The sequence below is a fragment of the Canis lupus genome, chromosome 5 (assembly GCF_011100685.1).
Source record: "Canis lupus familiaris isolate Mischka breed German Shepherd chromosome 5, alternate assembly UU_Cfam_GSD_1.0, whole genome shotgun sequence".
In the NCBI taxonomy this organism is placed as follows: Eukaryota; Metazoa; Chordata; class Mammalia; order Carnivora; family Canidae; genus Canis; species Canis lupus.
In genome coordinates this window covers 37,613,266-37,625,941 of record NC_049226.1, presented here as the reverse complement: position 1 = coordinate 37,625,941, position 12,676 = coordinate 37,613,266, and the positions used below count along the sequence as shown (strand labels likewise).

The window sequence follows — 12,676 nt, the reverse complement described above, 5'->3', positions numbered from 1 at the left end:
AGGAGAACCCCATCTAGTCGAGATCACAAGGATCCAGAGAAGGTCACAGCCCCTCTGACATGTTCCTGGGACATCCACACACCTGTCCACTGAAGGCCTTATACGTGTGACATTCAGGCAATGACAGTGCCTGGTTGGAAAGCCATGAACTGGAAAAGCCGGTTATTTGCCTGTTATGGTGGGAGAGAGAGGTGAGCTGTTTTTAAGGGGAATCAATTTATTTCCATGCCAACTGGCACAATTATTCCTAGAGGGAAACATTTTGGTGACACTTCCACGTTGACTAGCGGCCCATTTTGTAATAATCCTTAATTTGCTTGTGAGATCCCCTCTTACTCTTGCCTTCCTCAGGAAAACAAAACAAAACAAAACAAACAAATCTTTTCTACTTTCTCCTCACAATTCTGGTTTCTACCCACTTCCCCATCCCCATATACCTACTATTAATGTCTCCAAATCCTCATCGTTATTTAGAGGTGACGTTGGGAAAGCCTTACACACTTAGTCGGGAAGTTAAGGCCTCCTAGCACCTACACCTCCCATCATCCAATTCATCCCCAGCTTGTTCCGTATGTAGGGAAACTTGACAGGTTTATTGCATACACCTTTCTTCCCCCGTAGCCTGTATGGGATCTCTCCAACCTTTCGTGTACTGGGATGGCTTTTTCCCTCCCCCTTCAGGCCCAAGTCCTGGCACAGAGTAGAGTCACAGTGGAAGTCTCACTCAGGTAAGGAAGGATGATTTGCAGGTTCTCCTGAACACTTTGAAATACGGTATTCCAAATTACACATGTATTGCATTCTGTGTGATAGATGTATAATGTTCTCTGTTTTGAACATTAAAATTCAAATTGCAGTAAGAAAATGAATAAAGAAATTAAAAGGGAGATTACTATTTAAAGAATCCCTTTGTGAGTCCTTTAGCAATGTTAGTTTCATTAAGGATTTATTTAGACTATCACTTCTTCCTTTTTGAAAAAAGTGGCTTGCAGGTGGTTTCCAGTTAACTAGACTCCCTACCCACACTGTAACCCCCATGCCCAACCAGCCTGTTTTCCTCACCCTGTAGATGACAGTAAGTAATGTGTTTTTCTTCTGAAATCCTATTTTAGCTGTTTCCTCTTCAAACGCCTATTGACCTACTCTATTAAGAAAATTTAAAATATGGTTTCTTTTTTTTTTTTTCTTGGAGACCTCAGTAGGATTTTCTCTTGTGCTGCACAATCTATAGCCAGAATCTGTGCTAAAGGGCTGCTGGAGATCTGTGTGTTCCCCTGAGACAGGGGAGAGGGAGATTGAGATCCTCAACCAGTAGCTTCTTCTTTTTTAAGACTTTATTTATTTGAAAGAGAAAATGCAAGCACAAGCAGGGGGAAAGACAGAGGAAGAAAGGGAAAAGCAGACTTCCCGCTGAGCCGGAAGCTAGATGTGGGACTTGATCCCAGGACCCCAGGATCATGACCTGAGCTGAAGGCAGACACTTAACCAAGCCTCCTTAGCTTCTGAATGCTAAGGTGCACCACCAACCAGTAGCTTCTGAATGAAGTATGTTCTCTCTATATTACTGGTCAAAAAAGGAAGCCTAGTAGTTAAAAGTCAGAAATCAGAGGAAAGGAGGCAAGAATTCAGAATTTTTTTTAATCACCAAATACTCTTTATCATCACTTCCCTGATACTTCATGTTTGCTTCTGCTATTCCAGACTTTTTTCATGCAGTTGATCAAATTCCATTCCCTGAATTATTCCAACAATGTCTGGATGGATCTCCTGGCTCATCTTGTAAAAGCACAACATAAGCTTCCAGAATGGGTTGGCCTTGCCACTTTCTTAGTTTTCTATGGGGAGATGGGCAGTGACAAGCCCATGAATTCATGTCATGCAGTGACGCTAATGTCACATGTTCAGTAACAGTAACTTGTGTCTGCTTGGTGATGACAGTGAACTCTGGTTGCTCCTTAGTCCTCCCCAAACCTTAGGGTCTATCTGGCGGGGGGTGGGGTGGGGGATGGATGACTTTAAAGGTTCTTTTGCAAAAGGAATCACAGATTTCTTAAAACAACAGCAAAAGGCAACAGAAATCAGATAGCTAATTATCATGTCCTTCTCCAAGGAAAAAAGTAAACAAAACCAGACTAAAATATCAAAGACAGCAAAAATCTGAGAATAACGACATCACTGAACTAACCCAGGGTCAGTGGCTTATTGCCACAGATGTTCAGGAATTTGTGCCAAAAATAATGACAATGGGAAGCAGAATAGGTTTTTTTCTTAAATTTTTATTTAAATTCCAGTTAGTAAAATATACAGCGTGATATTAGTTTCAGGTGTACAATCACAACAAGTGATTGGACACTTCCATACATCATGACAAGTGCCCTTAAACCCCATCACCTATTTCCCCCATCCTCTGACCCCTTCCCCTCTGGTGACCATCAGTTCTTTACAGTTAAGAGTCTGTTTCTTGGTTGGTCTCTCTCCTCTTCTTTCCCTTTGCTCATTTGTTTCTTAAATTCCACATATGAGTGGAATCATATGATATTTGTCTTATTTTGCTTAACATAATACTGTCTAGCTCTGTCCACATAGTTGCAAATGACAAGATTTCATTCTTTTTGATGGCTGAGTAATATTCCATTGTATATAATGGATCTCTCATCTTCTTTATCCATTCAGCAGACAGTGGACACTTGGGTTGCTTCCATAATCAGCTATTGTACATAATGTTGCTGTAAGCATTGGTGCACCTGTATCCTTTGAATTAGTGTTTCTGTATTCTTTGGGTAAATACCTAGTAGTGCAATTTACTGGGTCTTAGGGTAGTTCTATTTTAGATTCTTGATGGCCCTCCATACTCTTTTCCACAGTGGCTGTACCAGTTTGCATTCCCACCAGCAGTGCAAGAGGGTTCCCCTTTCTCCACATCCTCGCCAATACCTGTTGGGGAACTAGAATGTTTATGAGCCAGTTGAGTGACGTCTGAGACAGACTTGAAAGTAATTCATTTGTGGAGGAGGGAGCAGAAACAGAGGGGGTTGACAATGAAATGAAATTGGCCAACAGTTGCTATTTTTTGAAGTTGGATGTAAGGTACACAAGATTTACATTAGCATTCTCTCTACTTTGGGGTGTGTTCGAAATTTTTCTTAATATAAAGTTGGCAAATAGTATAGGTCGGATGAAATTACAGGACGTTAACAGAGGCAAATTCACATAACACAAAGTATATATTTTTTTACCACAAAGGCAAAATAGAAACTCATCACCAAGTTATGGTAAAAATGCGGTAAACCAACTATTAGAATTAAAAGTAAAAGATAAAAACAATCTTAGATAACACCTACACTAAAAAGGAAATTAAAAGTACAAAATGCAATTAACTAAGTATTTATGAAAATGACAACAGTACATTGAAATTCGACCAAGTTTATGTGTAGAAGGGAAATAGTAGCCTCAAATGCTATCATGACTTGTGAGGGGGGATTGGAAATAAATGAAGTATCCTGTTAAATAAATTAGAAGAACAGCAGAGCAGAAATAGAAAAAGAACAAAGGGATCGTTAAAAAGCTAAAATGCAAATAAAATAACTTAAAAAGATAACAGAATCAGGCAGCCCCGGTGGCTCAGCGGTTTAGCGCCACCTTCAGCCCAGGGTGTGATCCTGAGGACCCGGGATCGAGTCCCACTCGGGCTCCCCGTATGAAGCCTGCTTCTTCCTCTGCCTGTGTAGCTGCCTCTTTCTCTCTGTCTGTCATGAATAAATAAATAAAATCTTTTAAAAAAATAAAAATAAATAAAAATAAAAATGAATAAATAAAAGATGACAGAATCTAGAAAGCAGAAAGAAAGGCAGAAAAGACCAAATTCCTGGGGATTATAAAATTACAGTCCAGACTCTGGATCTAACTGCTCAATTGGGTGACTTTTAGAAACATGTTAATTGCCAAAATTGACACAAATCAGAAAATTTATAAGAAACCAATAACTATGGAAGAAACCAAAAAGATACTTGAAAACTCTTGTTTCTTTCCTATCCTTACCCACAAAGCATCAGTATAAGATAGCTTTGTAGGTAATGCTCACCAGATGTAAGGAACAGAAAATTATTTTGATGGGTGCCTGAGTGGCTCAGTTAATTAAGTTAAGTGTCTGACACTTGATTTCGCCTCAAGTCATGATCTCTCAGAGTTGTGGGATTGAGTCACACGTCGGGCTCTATGCTCAGCACAGAGTCCATTTCTCTCCTTCTCTTCACTTCCCTCTGCCTCTTCCCCCACTCGCATGTTCTCTCTCTCTCTCTCAAGTAAATAATATTTAAAAATCTTTAAAAAAACTATTTTGCTACTTAAACTTCTCTAAGCTAAAGAAAAATGTGAAACATTTCTCAACTCATTTTATTGGTGGAATAATTCATATTCTAGCAATTGATTAAGCTATTGATCAAAAGAAAAATACAGAAACATCCCATTAATGAATATGAATGAAAAATCCAGAGCAAAATAATAATGAACCAAATGTAGGACTCTGTTAGAAGAATAATGTATCCGAATCAAACGGATTGTATTCCAGGAATAATAGTGAATCCAGTATAAGAACATTTAGATGTTTGATTCTTCCCACAATGGGTCAAAGGATAAATTTCGTTTAGTCATTGAAATGAAATCTCCAAAATACATTTATTCTAATATTGATTTGAGCCAGAGCTATTTCTTGTAAAACTTGGAATTAGAAAGACGGTGCCTTAATATCAAACAGTGGAGGTAATGGTAGTACATTCAAATTGGAAGAGTAAGGGATGCCTGAGTGGCTCAGCAGTTGAGCGTCTGCCTTCGGCTCAGGTTGTGATCCCAGGGTCTTGGGATCGAGTCCCACATCGGGGTCCCTGCAGGGAGCCTGCTTCTCCCTCTGCCTGTGTCTCTGCTTCACTCTGTGTCTCTCAAATAAATAAATAAAATCTTTAAAAGATTTAAAAAATAAATTGGGAGAGCAAATAGGTTTCATCTCTCCTGCTCATACTTTTGACAGGCCCTGAGATTGATCAAGGCAGCAACCTCTGCTCCATGAAGACCCCAGTGGCATATTTTTCTTTCGAAGTGGTGAAGTGATCCTAACGCCATCAGGAAGAGTAAGCAAATGAGAATTGAGAACGTTTTGAACAACAAAGAGCCAGAATTCACTTTGGCGTTGTGAAAAGATAACATAGTAACAGTGTGTGAGAGCTGTCACACTCATTCCCCTTTTTGCTCCCTCCCCCTCCAACCTCCCCAGGGACCTGATGCCAAGGACCCTGGACAGGCAGATCACCATGGCTGAACGTGTTGAGAGGAACCAAGATCTGTAGAGTGTTGCAGTGATGGCATTTCGAATTATTCAATAAAAGATGGATTTAAGTCTTGTTTGTTAAAGGAAAATTCAGAAATTTTCAAGAGAAGTGTGTTGTGTACCAGGCAGTGGCATTATAGTAAATAGAATTGTTTATAAGAAAACTGCGGAAAGGGCTCGGGGTATTTTAATACCATCTCATAGTGGTATGATCATGTTTATGGTGATAGTCTAATTTACCTAAAGAATTTTTTTAAAAATATTTTATTTATTCATGAGAGACACAGAGATTTAGGGGGAGGGAGAAGCAGGCTCCCTGCGGGGACCCCGATGTGGGATTCGATCCCAGGACCCTGGGATCACACCCTGAGCTGAAGGCAGGTGCTCAAGCACAGAGCCACCCAGGCTGTCCCAAATTCGGAAATTTTAAAGAGAAGTGTGTTGTGTACCAGGCAGCGGCATTATGTTAAATAGAATCGTTTGTAAGAAAACTGCGGAAAGGGCCCAGGCTATTTTAATAGCATAACGGTGTGATCGTGTTTATGATGACAGTTTGATTTACCTAAAGAATTTGATGGAGGTTGCTTTCTTTCTTTGATAAAATAGGTTCTTTCTTGCTTTCTTACACAGCATCGTGTGTTCCTAATAATAATAAAATCAAAAAAAATTACGGAGCACTTAATTCTGTGTCAGGCAGTCTCCTAAAGTATTGAAGTATATTATATTAACTCGCTTAATCATCACAACAATGTAGGTAATGGGTAGCATTATTCCCCCATTTAAATACACGAGGCCCTGGAGAAGCTGGTGCAAGCTGGACCAGAACGTGGGAGGGGGGATGCACGCCCAGCTCCGGAGTCTAGAGGATGCTCCGCTGCTTGGAATGAGCCCTCCCTGCCTCCGCACCGCAGGGCAAGTCCCCCCCTTTGGAGGCTGTCACACTCATGCCCCTTTTCGCTTCCCCCCTCCCCCTCCTCCCCCAGGGACCTGATGCCGAGGACCCTGGACGGGCAGATCACCATGGAGAAGACGCCCAGTTACTTTGTCACCCGCGAGGCGCCCGCGCGCATCTCGGCCATGTCCAAGGACACCAAGCTCATCGTGGTGGTGCGGGACCCGGTGACCAGGGCCATCTCGGACTACACGCAGACGCTGTCCAAGCGGCCCGACATCCCCACCTTCGAGAGCCTGACGTTCAAGAACCGCTCGACGGGCCTCATCGACACGTCGTGGAGCGCCATCCAGATCGGCATCTACGCCAAGCACCTGGAGCACTGGCTGCGCCACTTTCCGCTCGGCCAGATGCTCTTCGTGAGCGGGGAGCGGCTCATCAGCGACCCGGCCGGCGAGCTGGGCCGCGTGCAGGACTTCCTGGGCCTCAAGAGGATCATCACCGACAAGCACTTCTACTTCAACAAGACCAAGGGCTTCCCGTGCCTCAAGAAGGCCGAGGGCAGCAGCAAGCCCCACTGCCTGGGCAAGACCAAGGGCAGGACCCACCCCGACATCGACCGCGACGTGGTGCGCAGGCTGCGCGACTTCTACAGGCCCTTCAACTTGAAGTTCTACCAGATGACCGGCCAGGACTTCGGCTGGGATGGGTGACAGTGTAATTTAAAAAGAAAAAAAAATATCAAAATATAATATATTTTTTTACCGATCGGTAGAGAAATGGCAGTTTACTATTTGTGCTGAAAATGTTTGTTTCGGTATTTTTTTTTTACCACCCCCCCCCCCCCCCCAGGGAATGTTAAGAGCATTCTGGCTTCCGCCCCCATCTTCATGGCATCACCAGCACCCAATATTTGGATACACAAACAAGCAAAAAATACTTTTTGCATTTTTTGATTTTTTTTTGTTGTTGTTGTTTTAATGTTTTATATACATAGTCCTAAACTAGGAGCATCGGTCACCATGAAAACTTTTAAGAAAATCCTAAGGGTAAATCAGTCCTCTCTCTGTTTCTGTCTCCATCTCTCTCTCTCTCTCTCTCTCTCTCTCTCTTCTCACGGGTCCCAGATAAAACTCTCTCTCCTTACATTTCCTCCCTTTTAATTTTTTTGCCCGTGCCACCTCTTCAAAACCGTTTCCTGATTAGTAACACGGCACGCTAACCACAGTGCTTTCAAATAAAACTTAACCTTCTTCCGTCTTTCTGCTATGTGGTGTAAGAACGTAGCACATAGGGATTAGGATCCCCGTTTTACAGATAAGGAAACTGAGTCTCAGGGAGGTTTTACATGACTTATCCTAATAATGTCAGATGGTTGACCTCAGGCCGAACCCCATCTCTCACTTGTTCCCTTTTTCATGCCACTTCTTCCAGAGAGAATGAGAAGTCAGCGGTGTATACTCTTAGAAGCGGTTAGCTGGGGTGGGGATGGTCTGATATAGGACAGAGAGGGTTGCCTACTGTTCTCTGAGGCCTCAGGGTAGCCTTATGACACTCCATCACGAGGAGTCACCAGTGGTCAAGGACACCACTCGGACCAGGACACAGTATCTTTTAAGAGCCAGTCTGGGCTCCTTGAAGTGCCCGGAGATGCGGAATTCTTGTCTTGGCTGAGGTTGAGAGAAATTATCAGAGTCTTAGCTGGAGAACAAGATGGACAGTCACACTAGGAGAAGGATAAAAAGGGTAGGAGCATAACTTACCTAGTTATGGTTTTGATCATCTTTTTTTTTTTTTTTTTTTTTTTAAGGAAAAACGCACTTCAGTAAGAGCTTAGGAGTATGAAGCTCTTTTTGCTGTACCTCTTTTTTAACAAAGAAAATCTGCTTCTCTTTGTAATATCTCCTTTCTAATCTTGGAGTTAACACTAAAAGGATGAATAAATGTCACTATTTTTTTTTTTCGCATGGCTGGAGGACCGCCACTTCGTCACTTTATTTTTCCCCACTTCCCTGTTTGTTCCATGTTTAACCGAATGTTCGTTAATGTTTGGAAAATATTCTAAGAAATACAGATGTGGGTAAAACGGAGGTTTTTTTTTCTTCTCCTATTTCTCTCATCCCTCGTTTAAATAGCTCAAATAAATCAATAGTTTTATGAAGAGTATTCCTTTCCTCTCCAAGTGGGCATTAACAAGATTAGCATTAATGGGAATTAAATTGGTTTAGAGAGAAGCACATATGCACGAAATATATAAAACGTTTATAATTAGTCTGTCAGCAACATTTTATTACAGGTTTAAACCCATGAGGAGAATGTCTCCTATCTCGTGTTAAGTTTTCCATGTCTGCCAAAAATTTAAAGGACCAGACACTACGGTATTGCAAAATACTCTTTTTTTCTTCAGTGTTGTGAGTCCAAAGAAACTAAAGTTGCTGGAAAATACACAGTGCAAATGTGCATCAACCATAAATGGTCTGCATCAGGGGAAGAAAGGCATTCCTGAGGAGCCCAACACAGGATTAAAATGCAGAGAAAAAATTATTAAGTTTCTAGGTATTCCAGCATTGCTCCAGACCTTTGAATTTCTGTTGTGGATATCCCATTTATGAGAATTACAAAAAAATAAACCAAACAAACCAATTCCGGGTCTCCTTTGCCCAGTTGGTTTCCTTCCTTTCTGGTGCCCTTAATTTTCCAATGCAACACCCTGGTTTTGTTGTACTTAAATCATCACTTTTAGAAACAAGATACTCACCTCAAACTCTTTGCATCTTTTAACTTGTTTTGTTTGTGTCTCTGATCCTTTTATAAGCATTTGCTTGGCAATATGCAAACGTAGCTTGCACAAGGAAACACGTGCATCTAACAGTTGTATTGGGCAATCCTCCTCTTTCTGTGTTAAGAAATAATAAAAGAACAGAATTGAGTTCAAAGCACCTCTTCTTGCATGTAGATTTTTTTCATTTTTTTTTTGAAATTCATATTATTTAAATAATGAATGACTACGAAGCCTTCCAGGAAAACTTTCTAGCTTCTAAAGTTTCAGAAGAGTGTCAGAAGTTAATAGATCCTGACAAAACATATACAGATCTAGAATCCGTATACTCAACGTTTCTTCCAGAAGAGAAATTGCATTTACTCTTGCTGTGTGTGGCTTCAGATATCTTTTATCCGTTTAGCTATAACAGTTAGTGGGTTTGTTCTTGATTTGAACATCTTAGCGATGCTTCCTCTAAGCTGTCTGCTCCATGGCTATGTCTACTGACCTCCTGAACTCTTCTTAGAGGTGGAGAATTCTCTCTCCAGAAGAGCAACCAGAGGTCGAGAGTTTCACCCTGAACAGTTTACTTTTGAGGCCCCGTCTACGGTGTTACAATTCTGTAGGTCACTTAGTGATTTTTAGGGGAAATTCATTTATTCTGATGACTGGAGGTTAATAAGCTTCCAGACAATGGATGTGTATTACTCATGGAGTATTAATCCCACTGTACTTTTCTTAATTTCAAAGATCTTCAAAGAGTAAAATGTAATGGATCAAATCGCCATTTGGCACTTAAATCCTCTCTAACTAGTTATGTGGGGGTTTAAAACATAATGTGTCTGGAAATTCTCTACTCTTGAGTTTGCTATGGTTGGAAAGAGGATCAGCTATTTTTTTTTAAGATTTTATTTATTTATTTGTGAGAAACATACAGAGAGAGGCAGAGACATAGGCAGAGGGAGAAGCAGGCTCCCTGTGGGGACTCCCATGCGGGACTCGATCCCAGGACCCCGGGATCATGCCCTGAGCTGAAGCGGATGCTCGACCACTGAGCCACCCAGGCACCTTGAGGATCAGCTTCTCCTAAATGCCTTCATCCAGTTCTGTCAGCTAATATCTGCCAAATCTGTTACATGTGAAGATACTTAAAATTTGATGTGGCAATACATAAAGGTGCGTATGTCATAATAGTACAGTATGTTCACTAGCAGATTACCCTTTCACTAAATATCCCTGAACCAACAGCACTCTCCACTCTCACGAGTTTTACTTTCCAGACAAGCAGGTGAACACTTATGAGAACAGTGGTTCTCCCCAAAAGACAATTTTACCTCTCAGGGGCATCTCTGGAGACACTTGGGTTGTCCCGAGGGGGCTTCTGGTGGGCAGATGCCAGGGACGCTGCTAGACACCGTGTGATGCGCAGCAAAGCCCCCATAACAACGAATCCTCCTACCCAAAAATGTCAGCAGTGCTAAGATTCCTGGTTTAAGAAGTAAAACCTATACAGCTGGTGCACATCGGATGCAGGTCTAAAAAGCAGGTTCTAATGAATGCTTGGCTGGAAATTCTTTCCCTCATCACTCGGAGTTTTTCTCTTGCAAACCTTTCCTTCTCTCTCTCTCTCTCTCTCTCTCAGCAAATGATTCCATTATAGTAAGCAGATCAATGTTTAACGTCATGCTCTGCCAAGAGGAGTGCTAACGAGAAACATCACTGAACTGTTTTTTTTTTTTTTTTTTTTATAGCTGAGATCCAGGAGCCGCTTACAACAAATGGATAATTGCATTTCTGTGAAGTGGAATCCGTCAACTTCGAGTGGAAGAATAACACCCCAATAAGACATTTCTAAAGGTTTTTTCAAGTTCAAGTCTTGCAGATTCAATTTGCCTCCGTGACGGGGCCATGGCAGTATTTCTTGTTACCTGACACAACCGACGTGTCGAGAGATAGAAGTAAATGGCCCCACTTGTGTTAAACAGCAGAATTCAGATGGATATGCTGGGGTGTACAGAGGGCCCTGAGCTGCTGAGTAATAGCAAAGGAAGGCAGATGATTTCTGCCGAATTTTCTAGAAACCCCAGGGCATTGTGTCTCCTCTCCATAGAATCATGGAAGAGAGGAGCTTGTGATGGCCAAACGTGGGGAAGTGTGGCTGGGATTCAGTCCAATACAATTCTTCTTGTAGAAATAGAACACCCTGCCTATTGTCCTGTTATATCCTGTAATTACTGATGAAGAATGACTTTTCAAACCCAAATCTCAAGCCCTGTTGGGGAAACATCCCCATTAATGTAACCTAAGTCTGGCCCTTGAAACATCTTCAGTGTGCAAATGGATTTGCGTTCAGAGTCTCAATTATATGGATGAAAAACATAGATGGGAAAATGTATAAATCTGTGTGTCCCATCACAGAATGTTGGAATAATGGCAGGTCTGTCTTTCCTTTAAAGTGTGAAGGAAGGGGTGCCTGGGTGGCTCAGTTGGTGAAGCATCTATCTTTGGCTCAGGTCATGATCTCGGGGTCCTGGGATCGAGTGCTGCATCGGGCTTCGTGCTCAATGAGGAGCCTCTTCTTCCTCTCCCTCCGCCCCTCTCCCTGCTCATGCACACATGCTCTCATTATCTCTCAAATAAAGAAATAAAATATTTAGGGGCACCTGAGTGACTCAGTGGTTGAGAGTCTGCCTTCGGCTCAGGTTGTGAGCCCAGAGTCCTGGGACTGAGTCCTGCATGGGGGTCGTCACAGGGAGCCTACTTCTCCCTCTGCTTATGTCTCTCCTCCCTCTCTCTCTCTCTCTCCTCTCTGTGTGTGTGTGTGTGTGTGTGTCTTTCATGAATAAATAAAGAAAAAAATCTTTGCCAAAAAAGTCTTAAAAAAATAAAGCTTGAAGAAAGGGTGAATTTGGAGATACTATGAGGCAGTGCAACTTTATACACAGTCATAAAAGAGCAGATTTTAGTTATGCCAGGAGGAAAGAAAACTGAAAATAGAAATTGCTTCTAATATATGGACCCATTGTGGGTTGTTAGGAAATCTTAGTATGTCTCAGACTCAGTTCTTTTTTTAAAAGACTGTATTTATTTATTTGACAAGGCAAGAGAGACAGCATGAGCGGGGAAGGGGGAGCAGCAGAGGGAGAGGGAGAAGCAGGCTCCCCATCAAGCAGGGAGTCCAATGCGGGGCTCAATCCCAGAACCCCAGGATCATGACATGAGCCAAAGAAAGACACTTAACCACTGAGCCACCCAGGTACAACCTCGGTTTTCAGTTCATTTTAACTATCCATTGTGGTCCCATTACTAGCTATATGGCCAACAACCTAGTCTCCAGTTTTGCCATCAAAATAAAAGTTAACAATAAATAGGGAACATACTTTCTGCTGTGGATCCTTTTCCATCCCTCAATTCCTAGGTCTGAGGTTTTGGGTGCATCTGAAGGATCGGAGCTGATGAGAAATACTACCCTTTATTAGCTCCGCCTGGCTGGGGTGTGCTAAGGTGGGATTTTTAGTGTGGTGCTATCTGGTGACTCAGAAGACAGCTTGTAGGTCCCCGTCTGGTCCACAAGGGGACAAAGTAGAGTCTCTTTGCTTCACATCCCTCCCAGAGTCACTTTCTAGTAAGCCCAGAGTGTTTACCACCCCTGGGGGGTTGTTGCCATGGCAAATAGGACTAATACACCTTCTCCCTTCTTACC

General features: G+C 42.1%; 1 protein-coding gene across 1 annotated transcript in view; it reads left to right on the top strand.

Moving 5' to 3' along the window:
* Window positions 1-9,151, top strand: part of HS3ST3A1 (heparan sulfate-glucosamine 3-sulfotransferase 3A1) — a 96,077-nt gene extending 86,926 nt beyond the window's left edge. Inside the window, exon 2 of the mRNA XM_038536942.1 lies at window positions 6,304-9,151. Coding sequence (XP_038392870.1) covers window positions 6,304-6,925 — 622 coding nt within the window. The 3' untranslated portion in view covers window positions 6,926-9,151. The remainder of the gene's footprint in view (window positions 1-6,303) is intronic.
* The last annotated feature ends 3,525 nt before the right edge of the window (window positions 9,152-12,676 follow it).